This window comes from Callorhinus ursinus, unplaced genomic scaffold, assembly GCF_003265705.2.
Source record: "Callorhinus ursinus isolate GAN/ISIS: 27379988/994484 unplaced genomic scaffold, GSC_fseal_2.0 scaffold2, whole genome shotgun sequence".
Taxonomy (NCBI): domain Eukaryota; kingdom Metazoa; phylum Chordata; class Mammalia; order Carnivora; family Otariidae; genus Callorhinus; species Callorhinus ursinus.
Genome location: NW_027397064.1, coordinates 99,428,286 through 99,451,014, shown reverse-complemented (window position 1 = coordinate 99,451,014; position 22,729 = coordinate 99,428,286). Strand labels below are relative to the sequence as shown.

Genomic DNA, 22,729 nt, shown 5'->3' with positions numbered 1-22,729 from the left:
TTTAGCACCTTTTTCTAGGAAAAAAAACACTAAAAAATCGAGAAACAAGTGAAAATGGGGAAAATTTTCTAACTTATATTACAGAAAAGGCCTGATTTTCTTAGTATATGATGCTATTTTACAATTCCATTTAAAAAATTATCCTTCGGGGGCACCTGGGTGGCTCAGTCATTAAGCGTCTGCCTTCGGCTCAGGTCATGATCCTAGGGTCCTGGGATCGAGCCCCGCATCGGGCTCCCTGCTCAGCGGGAAGCCTGCTTCTCCCTCTCCCACTCCCCCTGCTTGTGTTCCCTCTCTTGCTGTCTCTCTCTCTGTCAAATAAAAAAAAAAAAATCTTTAAAAAAATAAAAAAATAAAAAATTATCCTTTGAGTCCATTAAAAAACAAAATAAACTTGACTCAAAATAAATGCAAATTCAGATTACACTTACTCTCCATCTGTTAGGTTGGCAAGGATCAGATGGTTTTGATAATATACCATGTCAGTGATGCTCTGGGGACTAGGTACTCTCAGTGATTGGTAGCGTTCCTGTAAAGTGGTACAGACTCTGGAGCATCATTTAGCAATATCTGCCAAAATAAAATTGCACGTGCTCTCTGACCTAACGATTCTACTTCTAGGAACTTATCTTACACATAAAACTCATACAAAGGCAAAATGATACATGTTATGAGGATATTTGTTGCAGAGTTGTTTATGGTAGCAAGAGATGGAAACAACCTGAATGTCCATCCCTGGGGACAGTGTGTGTGTGTGTCCCTTCAGTGGAATAGCCCATGGCCTTGATAAATTGAGGCAGCTCGTATTACTGATTTTGAATGATTTTAAGCTATATTTTAAGAGGAAAAAGTCATGTGTTAGAATATAGCATACAGTATGCTGTTATGTGTTTGGAAAAGTTTACCTGCACATTTCTGCCTGCATGAACGTGTACAGAGACAGCCTCTGGAAGGATACGCCAGAATTAGTGTAAGTCTCTGGAAGGAAACTAGACTACCTGGTAGATAGGGGTTGAGAGGAGACTTACTTTTCTCTCCTTCCCTATGTGCTTGGAGAATTTTGTATCATGAGTATATGCTACCTATTCTTTTTTTTTTTTTAAAGATTTTTTTATTTATTTGACAGAGAGAGAGACAGCTAGAGAGGGAACACAAGTAGGGGGAGTGGGAGAGGGAGAAGCAGGCTTCCTGCTGAGCAGGGAGCCTGATGCGGGACTCGATCCAAGGACCTTGGGATCATGACCTGAGCCAAAGGCAGATGCTTAATGACCGAGCCACCCAGGTGCCCCTATGTGCTACCTATTCTAAAATGATTTTTTTAAAAAAGATTTTATTGATTAATTTGACAGAGCGCAAGAGAGCACAAGCAGGGGGAGCGGTAGGCAGCGGAAGAAGGAGAAGCAGGCTCCCTGCCGAGCAGGGAGCCCCACTCAGGGCTCAATCCCAGGACCCAGGGATCATGACCTGAGCCAAAGGCAGATGCTCAACTGACTGGGCCACCCAGGCGCCCCTAAAATGATTTTTTTAAGATAACATTCCCTCCCCTTTAATCTGTGTACTCTGGAGGTGAAGCCCTGCGCTCTCTAGTGGGTGAAGTTGTGGACTGTGGAGCATGGCTTCTGGGCCTTCTATTTTAGCTGCTGGAGTGGCCTTTCTGTTCTCTCTTAGCCACATTCTAGAAATAGATTATGTTGCTAAGCAGCTGCATTCTGGTTGACAGGTGGTACTGTGTGTCCAACTAGTGGTCACTTCTATGTGCTTTTTAAGGGCAGATATCAACTCAAAATCTTCTCCTATATTATAATGTTTAACTGGATTTGTAAGTTTCATTGGAGGGCCAACTCATCCACTCCCACCCCAAACCTCATAGAGAAAGGTTACAGTCGGTATGACATGGGGTCAAGCTAATATGACATGGGATCAAGTGTTTACTAGGTAGAGCAAGGTTTTTAGATACGTGGACTTTCGGCCATACAGGTAAACTTGCTTTTCTCCGAAGTCAGGCTGGTCAGAGCTCAGGGGCCTCAGTTCCGTGTACTCTGGGGTCTGTTTCTTTTTCTTTCTCTCTCTCTCTTTTTAAAGATTTTCCTTATTTATTTGAGATGGAGCATGAGTGGGGGTGGGGGTTGGGGGAAGAGGCAGAGGGAGAAGCAGACTCCCCGCTGAGCAGGGAGCCCAAATGGGGCTCAGTCCCAGGACCCCGGGATTATGACCTGAGCTGAAGGCAGGCACTTAACCGACTGAGCCACCCAGGCACCCCCCTCTGGGTCTGTTTCTTAACCTCTCTGACTCTTGGAATATTGTGAGGATGAGATGACAGTGACGGTGGTGAGGACAACAGCCACAGAACAGTGGCAGCTAACATGGAGAGGCCTTGCTCTGTGACTGACACTCCCCTACGGTTTTCTGTACTTCATCTCATTTCATCCTCACCACAGGGCGAAAGAGAAGATTCATCCCCCCCCACCTTTTTTTTTTTTTCTTTTTTTTTAGAATGAGAGATTGAGGGAGCAGGGTGTGGGGAGGGAGAGAGAGAGAGTCTTAAGCAGGCTCCACACCCAGCGCGGAGCCTGACATGGGGCTCCATCTCACGACCCTGAGATCATGACCTGAGCCAAAATCAAGAGTTGGATGCTAAACCAACTGAGCCACCCAGGTCCCCTCCCCGTTTTTTTTATAGAGGAGGAAACTGAGTCTGGGAAAGGCTGTGTAGTTTGTGGAGAACACGGAGCGGGGCATCAGTGGAACCCAAATTTTCATCCAGACCTGGCCCCAGAGCTCCATGCTTAGGGCGTTGTCTCCCCAGCACTTACAGAGTGTGCTCACACGGTAGGTGTTCACATCCATTTGCTTCTGCCCTGATGATGACGGGAACAGCAGGTGACTTTGGTTATTGCTGTGACCCAGAGTAACAATTCTGTGTCTTCGAGAAGCCTTCACCAAATATGAAGCACATATGGGTACCGATGAGATGCAGGTTTTCTTTCTTCCTAGACGAACGAGCTTGTGTTGAGTCTGGAAGACGACGACACACTCATGCTGGAAGAAGACAGCACGCTGCGTGCCGGTGGAATCGGTGAGAAAGAGCGCCCCGTGGTGCTGGACGGGCGCTCACTTCCCCAGCCTTTCTGCCAACGCCCGGCTGATTATGTTTGGATAACTCACCGCAAAGTAAATGCTACCCTGGGTGCTCTTTACACTCCCTGATAATTATTCAGAGGAGGAGGATGAGAATGATGTGTGTTCAGAGTGTTTGACTGAGGGCAGGCGATATCTGCTCTCCAAATGTGCAGAATGCAAATAGTTCTTTTCTGCAGGTATGCTCAGAATTCTGCTGAGGGTTGTTTTAAGTGATTGACAGGTTATTACGCACTTAATAACCTACTTACTCTTATCAGCGTCATTTGAACTGACGGTTTGAGAGAAATGGACCTGGTAGAACTAATGTGGAATAATGAAGTGAGATGTTGTTTGTATAACGTGTAGTGTGGTTTCTAATAGTCCTCCAGATCACTCAGGGCCCGCCGAGTCGTGGAATTTCAAATAGGAGCCTAGCATGTGTGCTTGAAAGGGGGCCTAAATTAGCTTTTCAGCCTAGAATGTGGATGTAGTGCTATTTTAAAGAAATGCCATGTGACGTGTTTTGTGACCATTAGATGTCACTCTGATTCTGTGTATGTACACCTTAAGGTTATCTGGCAATGGGAGTGAAGATTTTCAGAGAGGTTGGAGCTATTGAAGGTGCTGTGCCTCTGACATACCTTTGTGGTCTGTGACTCTAAGGAAACAGTCCAAATCACACTTTATAATTATCCAGACACACTGCTTAAGGGGCACGCTAAGTGAGGTCCGTGTTAGGAAGCCTTACTTTTTTTTTTTTTTTGACAGGTGTTCCATTGAGTTATTTTAAGGACATATGTCAGGAATTCAGTATTGAGTGACATGTGTGGCTAAAGTGAGTTCCTGACTGGTCTTCTAATTTAAATAGGATTCTAAATTACATGTTACAAAATCTTCGACTTACTTTCCTTGTTTGTCTACACTATTGGCTACATTTAGTGTCATTTCATATTATAAATATGTAAGGTTGCTATTGTTTGAAAACAGTTTTTATTTTGGCATTTATTTCCTCAAATGCTGTTATATTATTATAGCAAGTGGCACCTGTGTTACTGAGGCATGGGGCACCTAGAAGCTAGCCCCGCTTGTTGTTAAAACATAAAGCTATAATTATTATAACAGACTGGTTTGGTATTGATGTAGGGATTGAAACCTCTATAGAAAAGATAAGAAACAAACTAAAAAAAAGTAAGATCTCCCAATATGATAAAGTTTTGACCTCTCAAATAAGTGGGGTAAGAATGAATTAGCCGGAAAATGATGTTGGGCCCATTGCCAAAGTATTTGGGAAAATAAAATTTTAAATCCTATCTCAACCTTTATTCCAAAATAAATTGTAGATTGATTATATGTCATAATGTAAAACACTTTTTTATTATTTTTAAAAAAAATTTTTTAAAGATTTTATTTGTTTATTTATTTGAGAGAGAGAGAGCACGAGCAGGGCAGAGGGAGAGGGAGAAGCAGACTTGCCGCTGAGCAGGGAGCCCAACATGGGGCTCAGTCCCAGGACCCTGAGATCATGACCTGGGCTGAAGGCAGACGCTTAACCGACTGAGCCACCCAGGCGCCCCTAAAAAAATTGTTTTTAAATAAAATGTAGCTTAGGAGTTTCATAATCTTGGGGAGAAAAGCTCTTCAAGCATGACCTTGAAGGCAGAGCCATAGAGCGGGGAGAAATGATAGTTTTGTCCGCGTAAAAACTAAAAAATGTAAACAGAGTTAAAGGAGAAGCACTAAACTATGAAAAAGATACTTCATATATGACAAAAGGTATTAGCCTGAATTTATAAAAAGCTCTTATAATTAGCTTGGAAAAATACAAGAAATCTTACTGATAGAAGAAATAGCTAACATATGAAAAATAGTTTAGCCTTACGAGTCCGGAGAGAAATGCACATGAAGATAGATGCTATTTTATGTAGCATACTAGTCTAGTGGTTAAGAATTAGAGACCGGAGCCAGAGGGCGTGGGTTTACAACCCGATTCTGCCACTTACTGGCTGGGTGACCTTGGATAAGCAGTAATTTCAAAACTAACAGACGTGAAGAAAGTGGTAGTATCCAAGAGTGTTGTGAAGTGGATACTCTCTGGTACTACTATTGGGAATGTATATTACCTCTAACTTCCTGTAGGTCAATTTGGCCAGTAAGACTTTGTCACTCTTAACTTCCTGTTGCGTCTGTTACCAGGCCAACAGGAGTATGCTTCCTTAAGCTCCGTGACTCCCCCGAGGTTGAGATGTGCCTTCAATGGGGTGGTGGGGTTCTCTCACCTTCCCCATTTGTGAATCACTGATGTAGAGCTTTCTTTATTGCATGGAAGTAGAATATATTGTGTGATGCCATTATTGTTTATAAATGTATATATTACATGTCTGTATGTGTATATGAAGAAAAAATCATGTAACAAAATTGTAGAAATGGTTCTCTGGCCGGTGGCACTGCAAGCATTTGATTTTTTTTTTTTCCCTCTAGGTATTATCTAATTGTTCTCGTAATTTAAAATTTTTCTACAGTTCCCATGTAAATTAAGGAACCAATTTTAAAGGATAGACTTCTAAAGTTGGAGAAAATTGGTTTGAATGAGGGCTCTGTATTTTACTTATTTTGTGGCCGTTCATAAGCCATTTAGTGTTTTTGAACTTCTGTTTTAATTCATGTAAAACAAAACAGAAACCACTGAACCTGTTTCAGAGCGTTGTCCTGAGAGTTGACTGAGAAAAGCCTATGAAAACTTCTGGAACAATGCATTTTACTTATTTTGTGGCCATTCATAAGCCATTTAGTGTTTTTGAACTTCTGTTTTGATTCCTGTAAGATAAAACAGAAACCATTGAACCTGTTTCAGAGCGTTGTCCTAAGAGTTGAATGAGAAAAGCCTATGAAAATATCTGGAACGATGCAGGTAGAGACCCTCAGAAACACGTATTTGGAAGCCATTTTAGAGAAGGCAATTAGTAAATGTTTTGAATTTATTAAAATACTGAGTTGTTGGCTTCACTGTCATTTTGAGACTCATGTAATGAACCACCTGTAAAGGTAAGAATCAGATCCATCTCTCTGTCATTCTTGTTGTAAGGCCATGGGTCTTTGATGAGCATCAGATTCTTGTCACAAGTTCCCCACTAGTTCCAGGGTGGTCCTGGAACCTCACACTGCCTGCCAGCCCTGGCAAGCCCACAGTCCTGGTCTGGGGTGACTCCTGGCCTGGCTGGAACGGTTTCCTGTCCGTGTCACCTGGAGCCACCATGCTGTGCTCTGGAGAAGCTTCACATCCACATGGGGAAGGAAGCGGTGGTCCTCTGGAGGCCACAGAAAATTCTGAGTGGGAGGAGAGTTGTAAAAATGATACCTGAAGTGTGTGATTTTTCTAGGGGATTTCCTCTCCCTCAGTGCCGTGTCTGGTTAGGTTTTTAAGTGGTTGAAGAGAAGAATTCCGAGTCCTCCCTCCCTTTTCCCCACTTGATCTTGCTCAGAGCTGTCACTCTGCCATCACAGTTGCCATGGGAATAAGGCCAATGTAACAAATTTATCATTATGACTTTTCTGCAGAATTCATGAAAGGAAGAGAAGGACTGTGAGCAGGGGGAAATTAGGGGAACAAACTTGTTTGAAGATATCTTTTCTCAGGGAGAAATTCTCCAGTTCCTGCCCCGGCCTTTTAACTGCATTGCGGATCCCAATTTTATATTCTGCGCCTGACGTCAGGGCACATTTTTGCTTCTGGACTCAGAGCTAAAAGACCTCAATAAAAAGATGTGCGGTTTTTTTTTTTGGAAGGAAGAAGAAAGCTTTACTTAGAATTGTTATTTGTAAATGTAAAGATTTTTTACCTTGTCATTAATGATTGTAGTTTTATGGACTCATTCCCCTAAGTGGTAAATTTGCATGTCAGTATTTTTGGGGTGGTGTTTTATCTCTTTCCTTTGGCTACATTCTACTACTATTATCTTTTGAATCCTCTTTCCTTAGGAAAGAAATGGTGGCAGGGTATCTCTTTTCAAGCCTGTTGTGTTTTACTGGAAATATTTTTTTTTTAAGATTTTATTTATTCATTTGAGACACAGAGATACAGAGAGAGAGAGAGAGAGAGAGAGAGAGAGAGAAAGCATGAGCAGGGAGAGAGGCAGAGGGAGAGGGAGAAGCAGGCTCCTCGCCGAGCCAGGAGCCCAATGTGGGGCTCAATCCCAGGACCCTGGGATCATCACCTGAGCCTAAGGCAGACGCTTAACCATCTGAGCCACCCAGGCGCCCCTACTGGAAATATTTTAAAATGAGATACAGCGGGCCAAACCCTAAGTGCTTTTCTGAGGGAAGAGTTTGCATTAAACTGGATCCTGTAATCATTCCAAAGCTCCCCTGTGGTCGGTTTTCATTTTATGTGTCAACTTATGTTGTCTGCCCACAACCAGAACCCTGACTTTGTGCCCAGCACCTTTTGATTATCTCAGATATACAGCTAATATTGCAGGATTCTTTGACTCTCACTTCTTTATCAGGATCGTGTTTGATTTGTGTTTCCTGAACATTCCAGGTGCCTTTCCCATCCTCTTTTGAGTAATAATATCTTAGGGCATACATGCTTTCCTCCCTTAATGGCATCTTACAGGGGCTGTTCTTTACCTTAAACATCAAAACAGTGGTAGTCTGGTATTCAAGAAGGTAGGTGGTGGGCCCAAGGAATTTGGGATTCCAGAACAAGGGGTCTGGATTGTTCTTCCCTTTTTACCCTCCCTTCATCACTGTGGGAATCCACAGGCCTGTGTCCAGTCTCTAAAAGGTCAGATTTATTTTACTATTTGTTCTCTTCAAACTGAACCTTGAAATCCTCTCTGCCCACTGATCTAAACAACAGATGCTTGAAGCAAATGTGAAATAAAGCACTGTGTTTGGGAACTCTTGGCTGGATCACTTTGGTGCAAACTTAGAAATATAACTCAGCTGTAAAAAAAATAAATATAAATATATAACTCAGCTGTGAGCATAGTTTTGAATGATTTGTAGTTTCAGATTTTATGAACCTTGGAAGGATAGGATATACTCCTGGATTAGGAGAGAAGGTAAAACTTTGTCGTTTTAGTCTCAAATTGCTGCAGAAACCAGACCTCATTCCTGTATTTTTTTTTTTTTTGGCCAATAACCTGTACTTATTATCACATTACAGCTTGCCTGATCATTAATTATCTGTACCACAGAGTCCATGTGCATGTCTCTGTCTCTCTTCTCAGACAGCAGTTGCTGTGCCTTATGCTACTTTGGTGCCGACTGGTACAGGCTAGGGAGTTCAAAACTATGCAATAAATCCTCATTGATAGGTGAGTTTTTGGAATAAATTAGTTAGGAGCTTAAGTATATTGGCTTGAATTTTTCTTGAGCTTTTACATTTAAAATTGGTTTTTCTTACATTCTTTTATTTAAAGTCATTTTCCTGTTAAAGGTGTGTATATATATGGAGCTGACCTGTTTGGACACGTTATAAAATTATTAATTTCAGGGGTGCCTGCGTGCCTCAGTCGGTTAAGCATCTGCCTTAGGCTCAGCTCAGGATTCCTGGGATCAAGCCCCCCCCACTCCTGCCCTTGTATTGGGTTCCCTGCTCAGCAGGGAGTCTGCTTCTCCCTCTCCCTCTGCCCCTGACTCATGCTTTCTCTCTCTCAAATAAAAAATAAAATCTTAAAAAAATTATTAATTTCATTTTCCCCAAAGTTTGAATGTCCTGGCTTGTGTTCATTGCATTAAACTTGAAAGTCATATTAAAATGGTGCACAGTATTTGGAGGGTTCTTACTTGATTTCATTTGATAGTAAGACAAAGGGATGAACAGGCAATGTATTTATTGGATTTTAGATTTTACATTCATTTCAGATTCACACGCCAAGGCACTCTGCACCTGAGTGCACTGCGCCTGCAGCACATTTAATTTAAAATCAGGTGCCCTAGGGGACTGGCACACAGTAGACTTCCTTGGGGTTCTTTGGAGCCATTTTAAGTAGAATTGGGGAAGCAAGAATTTAAGGGATAATGGTCGAAAGGGTGATGATGCAGAGGTCTTGAAAATCTTCTGTAATTTGTTTTCACTCTAATTGATAAGTAAATTCATGGTGTAAATACAGGACATCATTCTCAAACATTTTCAACAGCATTTTACAAATTTTAAAAAAGCATTCTATTTGGTTTGTTTGAGGACCACATTATTCAAGTTTAAAATACATTTTATGGGGCGCCTGGATGCCTCAGACGGTAAAATGTCTGTCTTTGGCTCAGGTCCTGGGATCAAGCTCCACTTCAGGCTCCCTGCTCAGTGGGGAGCCTGCTTCTCCCTCTCCCTCTGCCTGGGCTTCTCCTGCTTGTACACCCTCTCTCTCTGTCAAAAATAAATAAAATCTTTGAAAAAATTAAAAAAAATACATTTTACGTCTGACTTTTGAATGTTTAGAGTAACCCACTTTGAACTTGTGTGTTGTTTTCCAGTTTTTGAAGGGTGTAAATTTCATCAGCCTTCATGAAGCATTAGGAGTTGAACCTATTTGTCAGTCTTGTTTTGTTGTTGTTTTGAAAAAAGTATTCATCTGAAAATCTTTATCTTAGGGGACCTCATGTTGAGTGTGTATTGTGAGAGATGGTATATAAATACTTCAGATAAGTAATGAATTGATCTGTAAGTTAATTAGACCCAAGAAAACCTATGTGGCAAAACAAAAATGCTTTGTCAGTTCTTTCTTTACTTCAGCTTATCCTGAACCTGTTATTACCATACTGAGGAACTCTACGATGTATTTGTTTCTCAAAAGGGGTACAGATAAATGTCAATGCAGTAAGTGAAAATTGTAATTACAGTTAGTGTGTATTGAGCAAAGTGCTGCGTGGGCAAAGCGCTATGTAAAGTTCTGTATGTAAATAGCACATTGTAGATAAAACCTTGCGTTGTGATTTTAAGAACAGGGTGCTTTTAGCTCATTCTCCATTTGGAGGATGATTAGAATTACTTGCAAATGATATAGGTGTACCTTTGGGCTTGCTTCCCCTCAAAAAAGGAAACCCCGGGAGCTTTTTATATAAAGGAATAGATCTCAAAATTATCTTCTCTCTGAATATTGAGTTTTCTGAAGCCCCCCCCCCCAATCCCTCTTCAACATTTTACTGATTCCACGTGTGGAGCCTCTTAGCCATTCTTTTATTTATTTATTTTTATTTTTTAAAAGATTTTATTTATTTATTTGACAGAGAGAGACACAGCGAGAGAGGGAACACAAGCAGGGGGAGTGGGAGAGGGAGAAGCAGGCTTCCCACGGAGCCGGGAGCCCGATGTGGGCCTTGATCCCAGGACCCCGGGATCATGACCTGAGCCGAAGGCAGACGCTTAACGACTGAGCCACCCAGGCGCCCCTTAGCCATTCTTTTAAATGCTATTTTCATGTCAAATTCAGCTGTACAAACTTCTTGTTTGCCCAGGGTTCATTTGTTTCCAGCCTCTTCTCACTGATTCTCAGTTTGTCGCAGCCCTGTCTCCCCCTCACCGCCAGGCTCATTGTGCCGAGAGTTTGCAATCTGATTTTCATCAAGATTAATCTTCATTTAATCTTGAAGATGCACTGGGACTGGAATGAGGATCTGAAACTATGGGTGACTTTATTTTCTTCTTTCAGCATTTCTGTATTTTCTGTAATGAGCATGGGTAACTCATGATTGAGAAACAATAAATTTGATATTCTTAAAACCAGCAAAAACATTTTTTTTAACTGAAATGTCATGCTAAGCTCCTTAATTTCATTCTTTTGTGATAAATTCTAGTGATGAGATGAGTTTGGTAAACTAAGAGACCAGTGGTAATCCTTGGCATCTTTCCCTATTATCCTGTTTATTTGGCTTGAAGAGTTTTTACTTGTCTGTTTTTAGAGGATATGTTAATTGAGTGATCGGTATTCATTACAAATAATCTCGTCTGTTTTCTTGTTGAGAGTCTGCAGGCCCTTTTGCTCTTCTGTAAAAGCTAAGCAGACTGTATTAACTTCTGGTTTAATTTAAAAGAAAAACAAATGTGGAATTTGTTGGCGCACACCTTAAAGAATTGCATGTTTAATAATTGGAAGGCTCTCCATCAGATTTGTCTCCAGTCTGAATTAATAATGTTGCTGACTTATTGTTTTAGAAGACGGAGTCCTTGACCTGCTAGGTTGAAAGAATTGTGACTGCTCTGCTCCTTTGTGGGTCCTTTAGCTGTGCCATATCCCCTGTGAATAATTAGAGGTGTTTGAAGGTATTGCGGGAGAAGCCAATTTGTGTCTTTCACTTTGCATATTGTTGAAGCCTCATGAATTAGTCATAAGCAGGCCAAAAATTAACTTCTTCAGACACATATTTTGATGGGTCATGAGGGAGAATGTAAAGTGATCTGTAAAGTATTCTACTGATCCTCTAAGTATTAAATTATTATACCTACGGGCTAATTTCAGAGAGAAAAAAAAGCATTTTTCCCTCCTCCTTCAGTAACTGAGCAGCACATTTGGAAAAAAATAAATGTTTATTTTCTAGGATTGTTACGAGGACTCTAACATGAATAATTTTATGGTTTCCTGGAAACCAGTCTTGTACTCATTCTTGTTTTTAATTTTTTTTTGGTTATTTTTCTTTTTACTTTTAAAGTATTTGAATTCTAAATTCTTATAGTGACAGCTGATACTTCTTATTGATTTGGTGAAATGTGAAACCAAACAAGTAGCTCATCTTTCTCACTTTAGGCATCTGAAACACTGAATCAGAGTAATATGGATTTCAGTGCTTGCTTAAAATCTAGTTTTACATTAAAATTTTTTTCCATTGTCTTCTTTTTTTTTTTCCAGCTCATGAAACTGAAATTGCATTTTTCTGTGAAGAAGATTATAAGAACTACAAAGCTAATCCCATTTCATCCTGGTGAAAACCTCTTGGGGGCTCCCTTTTTGCATACCTGTATTAAGCTCTTTATTCCACTAGTGAGTTTTGGAAATTGACAAATAAACTTAAAAATTAATCTCAGGCTCTGCTATTTGAGTTGAAGTCTGTGGTGTTTTCTCTAACTGCAGGTCTGCCCTTTTTCTTTCTTTCTTGTTATAAAATAATATATATATTTATGAGAAAAACATTTTTTTAAGTGAAAGAAATACTTATTCAAAAATTGTCATGGAGGGGTGCTTGGGTGGCTCAGTCGGTTAAGCGTCTGCCTTCGGCTCAGGTCATGATCCTGGGGTCCTGGGATCCAGCCCCAAGTCTGGCTCCTTGCTCAGCGGGGAGTCTGCTTCTCCCTCTCCCTTTGCCCGACCCCCACCCCCTGTTCATGCTCTCTCTCTCTCAAATAAAATCTTAAAAAAAAATCATCATGGAATATTGGTTCTTTAGTCATAACTTATTTTTCTGAAATTAGGGGTTATTTGGGTGGCTTGCATGTTGGGTTCTTTAAAAGTTTGTTAAGACTAAGGTCATTCTGTTCATTTTGTATTTTTTTTTCAGTTTCTGTTAGAGCCACTATGCACTGTTACTGTCTGTAGTTAGCAAAGATTATGAGTCTCTGATGACCACCAGTGCCACCTTTTTGCTTACGATGATATGCTGCCATGCATGAATTGAATTGTGTATATTTTAGGGAGGTTTTCTGATGTAAGAGAGTTTCTTCTTTTCATATTTCAGCCTACACAAATAACATGGCTGAATTTTTTTTTTTTTCCTGAGCTGTGTTCCCTTACTTCAGGAACAGACTATAATAGAACCAAACTAATTTCTTTGGAGAGAGAAGGTAGCAGGATATTTGCACTTCTGGAAGAAAACTTCATTGAGAACAAGTCTAAGTCATGAAAGATACATTCTTTCAAAATAATATAATAGTCTCGATTCCTGATAATGGCTATCAGTACCTGAAGACTAGTGATTTCAAAGGGGCCTCTCAGCCAGCATGTATATCTAATCAGGACTTCTACGAGGTTAGTTGGCTCTAGAATTTTTCTAAAAACCTTTAAAATAGCTAGTAAGGCAAATGGGTTTCATTGTGGTAGAGGCTAACTTAAAAAAAAAAATCAGCTTTGAAGTCTGGTTAACATAATCAGAATATGCTTTTTTGCTTTGTTGAAAGGTGTGGTAGAGCCTTATTTAGGTCATATCCTGGAGTCCCAGGATCGAGTCCTGCATCGGGCTCCCTGCTGAACAGGGAGTCTGCTTCTCCCTCTGACCCTCCCCCCTCCCATGCTCTCTCTATCTCATTCTCTCTCTCAAATAAATAAAATATTAAAAAAAACCCAGAAAATATATTTTATTCATCATTTCATTCATTAAAAAAGGACCAATGACCCAGGCTTCTGGGGAGTTAACAAAGAATTAAATAAAAGATGCAGTTTTTGCCTTGGTGAGTGGGGAAAGATATTTAAGCAAGTAATCTTAATATAATGGCAGTGAGAACTGCTATGGGAGCATTGATGATGGGGTAGTTAATTCTATGTGGGATTAATTTTTATTTTAAAAGAAGTATCAGTTGAGCTTGTTCTTAAAAGGTTGAATAGGAATTTTTGCTTAGTAGAAGATAAGGGAGAGGCTTTTAGGAAAAGGGACCAGCATATGCAAATGCAAAGCACGGTGAGAGAGCTTTTGATTTTCTGTAGAAAGTACAGATTTCAATGTACTGGTGTGGAAAGCCCTTAGACCAGAGTGGAGGAAGAGAAGGTCAGGAGGGAGGTTGAGGTGGGCCTTATCCCTCATGCTAAGGAGTTGGACGTTTATCTAGTAGGTAGTGGGAAGCCAGTGGAAAGATTTAAACAGATAACATCACATGGCTAGATTTGTATTTTAGAAAGGGAGCTTTGGCAGCCATGTCCTGATGGCAGAAAGATAGTTGTCATGGACCAGATGAAGACTGGAGAGCCTGACCTAGGGCACGGCACAGGAGAAGGAGAGGGGAGGAGACCTTCGTGAGATAGTGTTAACATTTGCTCATGCATTACACAGCAAGCATCATGCTAGGTACTTTACATATATTATCTTATTTAATTTTGACCACAGCTTTTCAGTCTTGATAGTATCCTGTCTATTTATAGATCAAAAAATTGGGGCCCAGAGAGGTAAAGTAGTTCATCAAAGCAGGGCAATCATGTGCAGTGGGATTGGAGCTGGGTGTGTCTTGACGTCCTGACCTTGCCCACTCTGCCCTGTGGCCTCCCATTAGAGGCATGGGGTAGAGTCACTGGTGGGATCCTGGGACTTGGTGAATGCTGTGTGTAGAGGGTGTAGCAGAAGGAGGAGTGGGGGCTTCGGTGGATTCTGGCTCCCGTGAGTGGCCTGATGGTGACGACATTAACCCAAATTTAGTGAGTAGAACAGGTGAAAGCACACACTATTTGCTCATTTTGCACACATTCAGTTTACACACATTTTTCTTTTCTAAGAAAAATTAAATCTATCTTTACCTGTATATTTTCTTTTTTAACAAAAATGCAAAAATATGCATATATGACCCTTTGTTCTGGTGTGTACTTTCCTTGTTAGTTACATATAGTTATAAACACAGGTGTGAAAATCAAACAGACCTATATTATGACTAAAAAGGGCTATCACCAGGAATGGAAGATTGGTTCAAAAGTATAGAAAACCGATCAAAGTAATTCACAAAACCTACAGATTAAAGGAGAAAGAAATTACGCTTATTTCAATAGATGCCAAAAAAGCATTTGATGATCTGCAACCCCAGGCATGAATAAAAACTAAGACTAGAAGAGGATTTCCTTCACTTGACCAAAGTTACCCACAAAAACTGCTTAATGGAGAAGTGTTTTAAGCAAGTGTATTAGAGAAGATACAGGACCAAGATGACTGCTGTTGCCGGGACTATTCGGGATTGTCCCGCAGGCCTTATTATAGCCAATACGATAAAAAAAAAAAAAAAAAAAAAAGTCATAGGCATCGATACTGGAAAGGAGGAGGTAAACCATTTGCAGACAATAGGATTGCAAGAGGATCAACTGACACGTTATGAGAAGCAATGAGAGACTTCCAGAGTGCTTGATAACAAACCTACAGTGACATGTGCACAAAAGCTACAGAACTATTACTGGAGGATATAAGAGACCTAAACAAAGAGACCTCACGTGTTTATAGATGGAAGCTTTGGTATAATAAAGACATAGATTTATACCAAATCTGTAATTTAGTGTGACCTCCAACAAATCCCAAAGGGTTTATACTGGAATTTGACAAACTGATTGAAAGATTCATTTGGAAAAGTAAATGTACAAAAGGAGGCACGATCACTTGGAAAAGCAAGAAGGAAGGGGGATTGCCTGCCAGATGTAAAAATATATCTTAAAAGTGCAGGAATTAAAACAGCTGTGGAGTGATACAGAAATAGACCAAAAAAAAAAAATCAAAGGAATAGAATAGCAAACTAAGCTGACTAATGTATTTGGAAACCTATTATATAATAAAGGTATTTTTAAGAAAAAGATATTTAACCCCTGACTAGGCATTAAAAAAATGATTAAGGGTCCTTTTTCCTGCCATTCACTAAAATTTCAAATGGATTAAATAACTTGACATGAAAAATGAGATGATGAGCTTATTAGAAAAAAAGTGGATTATATTTATGACCATGGGATAAAGAAGTTCTCCCTAAAACACAAAATGCAAATACTCTAATTTGCTAAATTTGATGTGTCTGTATGAAAAACTAGCTCCCCCCCAAAAAATCAAAGGTTGAAGGACAAAGATGGGGAGAAACTACTTGCACTTATAAAGGAGACAAAGGATAAGTTTCCAGATTTTGTGAATGACTTTTATAATAAGTCTATGAGAAAAGGACAAACATGCAGCAGAAAAACACATTTTATAAAGAAGTAGTTCATAAAAAAGGAAATCTATATGGCTTATAAACGTGAAAAGATGCACATCCTGTTATTCAAGGAAATTCAGAACAATAGGATACATTTTCATTTGTCAAGTTGGCAAAGAGTAAAAAGGGCTTGGTAATAAGTATTGGCAGTGATGTGTGCCCACTGTACCAGTGGGAATATAAATTCGTATACAGTCACTTAGGCAAGCAATTTGGTTTGCTAGCTATTAAAATAAAAAATGTGCAGATTCCATTGATCCAGAGGTTCCACTTCTTAGACTCTGACCCAAAGAAACCCTCACACCTGCAGAAGGAGGCATTTTATAAGGGAATCCACCACAGTGTTATTTGCAATAGAAAAACACTGTACACATCCTAATTGAAGTCAGTAGCAGAATAGACAAACTACGGTGTATCTATGTTCTCAACTACTTAATCTGAAACAATGAAGGACGTATATCTTATTTGTGGACACGTGACCATCTTTGGGACATCCTGATGGATGGAATTGCAGAACTCAAACTGTGATGTCATTTGTTTAAAAGCACAAAATATCTATAGGGGCGCCTGGGTGGCTCAGTGGGTTAAGCGTCTGACTCTCACCCTCAGTTCAGGTTTTGAGCTCAGGGTCATGAGTTCAGGCGCCACATTGGGCTCCATGCTGGGCATGGAGCCTATTTAAAAAAAAAACTATAATGTATATATATATGTGTACATGTATATGAATATACACATCTATACATATGCACAAAAGCATATACACCAAATTGATCACATTGATTACCTCTGGGGAGGGGACTAGTACTGGGAGGTGACATGGGAAAAGCCTCTGTAATGTTTATAAGGAGAATGTATTTGTGTTAAGAATTAGTAAAAACTAATACCTGTATAGAAGTTAAGCAAGAAATAAAAACCCATTAGGCAATGGCCATTACCATTTTGGCATATTCTATTTAGGTTATTTCTTCTATATACGTTTTTCAGTGTTTCTGATCTTTCTGGTGTGTTTTAAGTTACACAGGTAACCTCGGCTTTCTAAAAACAACCAACTCTAAGGTAATGTGAAAATCCCCTTCCTCAAAGGTCACTCCTTTGCATAGACTGATATTCCATACCTTTTTCTGCACATATGTCATTATTTAAAAACGTGCGTTCTAAAGCATTATCCTTTGATGTTTAAAACGTTATTCTCTTAAATACAGTTGAGGTGTCTCATTTTCCTTTTGAATCCTCACTGTGTGCCGGACACTGCATGTGTTTTACCTATTATCTCATTTAAGTTGTCTCGTTGGAAAGAACTGGGGGCAGCCCCATCTGTAAAATGGAAAAGACAATCCCCACCTCCCAGAGTTTGGGGAATGAAGCGAGATTGCCTATGGGAACTTAGTAGACAGAGCCTAGCACGAAGTTACATGCTCAGTAAGTGTCTTATGATGCTTATTATGAGCAGTGCAGCAGAATTAACTTTATTTTGGAGCCAAGAACCTTGATGTTGTTGGACATTAAGGCACTTGCCCAAGACCTGAAATTTGGTTAAGTCCGAGGGCAGCTTTTTTCTGACTTCAAATCCCACATTCTGCCATTCTTTGAAAACAAGGGGTGTCGGGCCCTTGGAGAAACATGGTAGGAAGGGGGCCAACCACAGGCCAAGAGACCGTGTCCCACTGTTGGTGGTTGGCACTCCTATGTGATTTTTTGCCCTTTTCAGTTGAAGAGAACTTACTTCCTCTTCTTGTGCCACAAGAGCTTAATAGGCCCTAGTCCCACTAACTAGCCAAGCCTAGTTATGAGTTCAAGGAGCTTTTTCCACACCAAAGGTGTTTTATTTGCCTTGTCTTTCTGCCTGTTCCAGATGCAAGCAGGAGAGGGGATGATGTCCCTGCCTACCTGGGACACCCCGAGAGGTGGCCTTGCCTGGACCCCTTTGGAAAACTGTCGCTGCATGTGAAGGCAAGAAGGGTGCATCTAAGGTGGTGGAACCACCTCCTTAGTGGGAAGAGAAGAAGTCCAAGTATGACGGTGTCTGAGGACCCGAGTCTTGTCATCTTTTCTTCATTATGTGCGTGTGTATTGGGGGCAGGGCTTTGATTATCGGTTGCTGGCAGTTGCCCCCCCCTTTTACTCAAAGCTTTTCTGATTCATCAGATTAGCAAAGGTAATTGAAGTCAGAATAGTTCCTTAATTGATGTGAGGTCAGTATTTTGAACTCCACTATGAAGACAGTGGGATTTGGGTTCTGCAGGCCTGGGCAGCTCCCATCTCCAACTTTGGACCCACAGCGTAGAACTTGTTGCCACTCTCCACCTTTCACTCGGCACGACCAGCACTTACGTACAGGAGGGAGGCTGGTGGTAGAGGAGAGCGCAGCTTTTGCCATTTCTTTCCATCAAAGGAGATCTATTTATTCAATGAATCAGACCGGAGACTATTCCCCACCCTACCCCCCATCCCCAAAGGTGCATTTTGGGTTATAATACTAACGTTGACTTTAGATAATGGCCTTTGGAGACTCGCTTTTCGATCATTAGTCAGAGGATTATATCATTTAAAGAAAACATACAGGATGTGTGTCATGCAGCTGTCTCTGCCGTGTGGTTTTTCAGAGAGCAGTGACCCCGCTCTGCTGGGTGCTTTTGGCACTTACAGAAGTATTCAGTAAGTAATGTCATTCATTGGGTAGTGAGATTTACGATGGACCACATCCATTTCAGGTCCCAGGTAATGTCATACGACTCCCGAAATAAATGAAAGCAGGCTGTTTTGGGAATGCTGCCTTAGAGACTCAAGCTTTTGGTTTTAGCTTCGTTCCTGTTAAGTCCAATACACAGGGAAAGATGTCCCTGCCAGTGACGCTGTTCTGGGGGTCAGAGCCGTGACCGGGGTACTCTGAAGTTCCCATTTCTTCAACAGGACTAAGGCAGATGGGAAAGATGAGGATCATGAGGGCTTTTCCCCGCTCCACTTCTCACCTGGTGGGAAATGAGAGCCAGAAAGATCAAGAGCTGTCTCCTATCCTTTCGGTGTTAAATTCTCTTTAGCAAAAAACAAAAAGCTCATTTAATTTCTTAATCATTGCCCTGCCTCCTCTCTGTATGCCCCAGCTTTGCTCCTTATGCCATCAGATTACGCACTGCTACCTCCCTACCCCCTTTGCAGACACCTGCAGGCCCCCAGGCCACTCCCCCTCATTCCTTCACTGTGTTAGCTCTCGGCTCACTGTCACCTCTCCAGTCCTGCTCCTGCTGTAGTTCAGTATAGACAAGCCCTCCAGTACCATGGGGCTCTCAGGCCACTGACCAGCTCGACTGCAGTGTTGTGATCATGGACTCAGTCTCAGCCTGCTCCCACAGTCACACCTTAGCTCTAGTCGCCACCAGCAACCACACCCCAGCCTGCAACATGATCTTCATACCATACCTCCTGCCCTTCCCTCTCTCTCGGTCTGGTGCCCCCTCCAGCAGTTCTTCAGCCTCACCAGACCTGGAGTTTACAGCCCCTACCACCTTTTCACGCCCCCCCTCCCCCAACCTGAGATTCTCTGGTCCTCCTTCTCATCCCCTCAGCGCCCCCAGGCCCTGGGGTTTCATCCCGCTCTGTGCCGGGAAGAACTGAACATGGCCGGGTAAAAGGATGTGGGCTGACAAAGCTCTGGTTCATGACTGCCAGGCTCGAGGAAGTTCCTGACCTTGCCCTGCAACTCTGCACTTCTGGGTCCCTTAGTCCCCCAGGTTCTCTTTGGCCGTTGACCCTGACATCTCCTCTCTTCCTCATTCTGGGCTGCTGCCCTTGCTTCCTATTTCACTGAGAAAACAGGCCATTGGCAGATGGCCTGCTCCGGCTGCACTCCCGTGTCCCCCTGCTTGTGACAGTGGTGAGCCAGTGGCGCTCCTTTCCAAGTCCGTCCTCTGTCTGGACATCGCGCCCAGAGCATCACTGCAGGGCTGTCCTCCCATCTCTTCTGGGTCATTCCCAGAGGCCTCTGAACGTGCTGTGGTGTCTTCCATCTTGACCCCCGCACCAGTTGCCCCCTCTTCCCTTTACAGCAAACCCTTAACAGAGTTATCCACACCCTCCTTTTCCCGCTTTCTTCTCCTTTTCTCTTCACCTCTCTCCGGTTGGGCTTCTGTTCCCATCAGTTGACTGTAACAGCTCTGGTCTGGGTCACCAGTGGTTCCCCTGTTGCCAAAGGAATATGATTCTCCATCTTCAAATTAACCTGTCAGAAACATTTGACATGAACCAATGGACACCTTCCTTCTTGCAAACACTTTTTCTTTTCTTTCTTTCTTTTTTTTTAAGATTACTTTATTTGAGAGAGACAGAGAGAGAGTGAGTACATGAACATGAGTGGGAGAGGCAGAGGGAGGAGGAGAGAGAATCCCAAGCAGACTCAGTGCTGAGCGCAGAGCCCGACACGGGGCTCGATCTCATGACCCTGTGGGCAAACACTTTATTTATGTGGCTTCCTCATGTTCCACTGGCCACTCATCCTCATTTCCTCTGTGGGTCCTTTGTCATCTCCTCCAACATTGGAATCCCCAGGGCTCAGTCCTTGGGCTTCTCTATTTGCATGGAACTCCCCTGGAACTCATGCATCTCGGAGCTTTAAATAACAGTGACATGCTGCGGACTCCTCATTTTATCCCACAGCCCAGATCTCCCTGCTGAACCTAGCACTCATACATTGAACTGGCCACTCTCCATCTCCATTAAGGTGGCTAATCAACTAACAGATATCTCAGACTTTAACATGTCAGAAAACACGCTTCAGATCTGTTTTCCCTAACCTGGTCACTCAGTCTTCCCCACCAAAGGAAAGAACTCTCATCCATTTGTATAGGCCAGAAACTTCCGAGTCCTTTCTCTTTCACGTCTTAGACCCCATATCCGGTCCATGAGCCAGCCCTGTCTGTTCCGCCTTTGAAATATATCCAGCATTCAGCCTCGACTCACTTTCTTCACTGCTACCACCTGGTTCGAGGCATTCAGCCTCGACTCACTTTCTTCACTGCTACCACCTGGTTCGAGGCACCACTGTCCCCCATTGGGATTACTGCAATAGCCTAATGGGGCTCCCTGCTCCTACTCCTGCCCTGCCATTGTTTTCCACCCAGGAGTCGGAGTGATTGTTCTAGAACATAAATTGTCATGCTCTACTCAGGAAAGAAGCCAGTCTCTTGCTGAGGCTTGCAAGGTCCTATGTGATCAGCCTTTACGACCTCTGTGACTTCATCCAGCATCTCTCCTCTCTCCGTATAGCCACCTTGGCCTTATTTCCCTTCCTGGTGTATGCCAAACACACTCACACCCCAGGGCCTTTGCACTTGCTCTTCCCTCTGCCTGCAGTGCCTTTTCTCCTAGTTATTTTTGTGAGTTTCCCTATTTCTGTCAGGTGTCTGCATAAATGCCATTAGGAAGACTTCCCTAGTCACGCTATTTAAAATAGCAAATGCCTGCCTTCTGCAGCACTCCCTGCCCCTCTAACTCTAAAAAAATTCTTTTTCTAGTCTCCCGCTATTAGGATGCCTCCAGCATATAGAACAGTCTCTGGCACTTAATAGGCCAGCATAAATCCTTCTTGAGTGAATGAAAGACTTTGAGACTATATTTGAATCTTAAGGCAAAACCTTACGGATTCTCGAAGCTCATTTCATGGCAAAGTAGACCTGTTGTAGATTGGATGAACTCTAGAAGCTTCTGTACTTGAAGAATGGTCATCCAGATTTATGCACGGTCATAGACTGGGCCCTGGAGTAATTGGTTAGCAGTCCTGAGTGCATACGTGTTTCAAATGGAGTTGAGGAAATGAGATTAAAGATCTCATCCACAGTTTGTTTTTATTGGTCTAAAGCTGGTTGCTGCTGCACCTGCGAATTCGTGGAGCCGACAGCTCTTTTGTGTGGTGCGATTGCTGTGTATGCCTGGAGGCGATCCTGTGCCTCATGTGAGGGCTTTTTACCAGGTGGAAAAGCGCCGTGGTGGTTATTCACAATAGGCAAGATAAGTGTCCTAGGTTGTCATTTGTTTCTGTTTGAACTGTCCCCGGAAAGCCGAGCAGAAAACTGAACAGTGGATTCTACAACTACAAATTGCAGCAGGATTTTTTTCCCCTCACCTGCCTTAAAGCAAAGTTGCTTGTTTTAAAAAGTGACCTAGAAGCGAACTTGTGGTGACATTTAAAATTACACAAATTGAAAAAGGCAAATGGTGCACTTTTGCATGTATTGGAATTCTCTTTCCCTCGGTGTTTGGTTTTGGCAAGCATGAGGAGGAGGAAAGGGGATGGGTTTTAAAGTCAGACAGTCCTGGGTTGGAAGAATGCACACACTGTTGCTAGTTTGCAGGTGTGACCTTGGGCCAGCCACCCGGTCTCTCCGCGTCTCCGTTTCTTTCCCTGTTAAATGGGGGATAACGGCATCAACTTCACGGAAGTGCTCCGAGGTTTTGGTCAGATGATCAGGGTCGGTGCCTGGCACACACGTACTCAGTTTTGGGGAGAACTGCCATGTTGCTTTTGCACAAAGCAGATGACTCCTGTTGCACAGAGGGAAGGTTTAGGCACAGAATGAGACACAGGGAAGGCACATCAAACACTGGGGAGCAAAGCTGGGCCTTTTCCTACAAGTCACGTGTTTCCCAGTGCTTGTCAGCTCTTTCCTGTCCACCTGCACCTGTCAGCTCCCACAACACCGCCCAGCACTGCTCCTGTGACCCAGGGAAGGACTCACTTCTCATTTTCCAAGAAATCTTCCCTCCCCATTC

At 42.2% G+C, this 22,729-nt stretch overlaps 1 protein-coding gene across 9 annotated transcripts in view; it reads left to right on the top strand.

Moving 5' to 3' along the window:
* Positions 1–22,729, top strand: part of CUNH2orf76 (chromosome unknown C2orf76 homolog) — a 69,258-nt gene that overhangs the window by 24,439 nt on the left and 22,090 nt on the right. For 4 of the 9 annotated variants that reach the window (XM_073884996.1, XM_073885000.1, XM_073884998.1 and 1 more), the window contains 2 exons: positions 2,995–3,076; positions 17,820–18,026. In XM_073884996.1, the coding sequence (XP_073741097.1) occupies positions 2,995–3,076; positions 17,820–18,026 (289 nt within the window). Of the gene's footprint in view, positions 1–2,994; positions 3,077–3,888; positions 3,956–11,963; positions 12,149–17,819; positions 18,027–22,729 lie in introns of those variants that run through there. The other 5 variants (XM_073885027.1, XM_073885002.1, XM_073885019.1 and 2 more) reach the window with 4 other exon arrangements.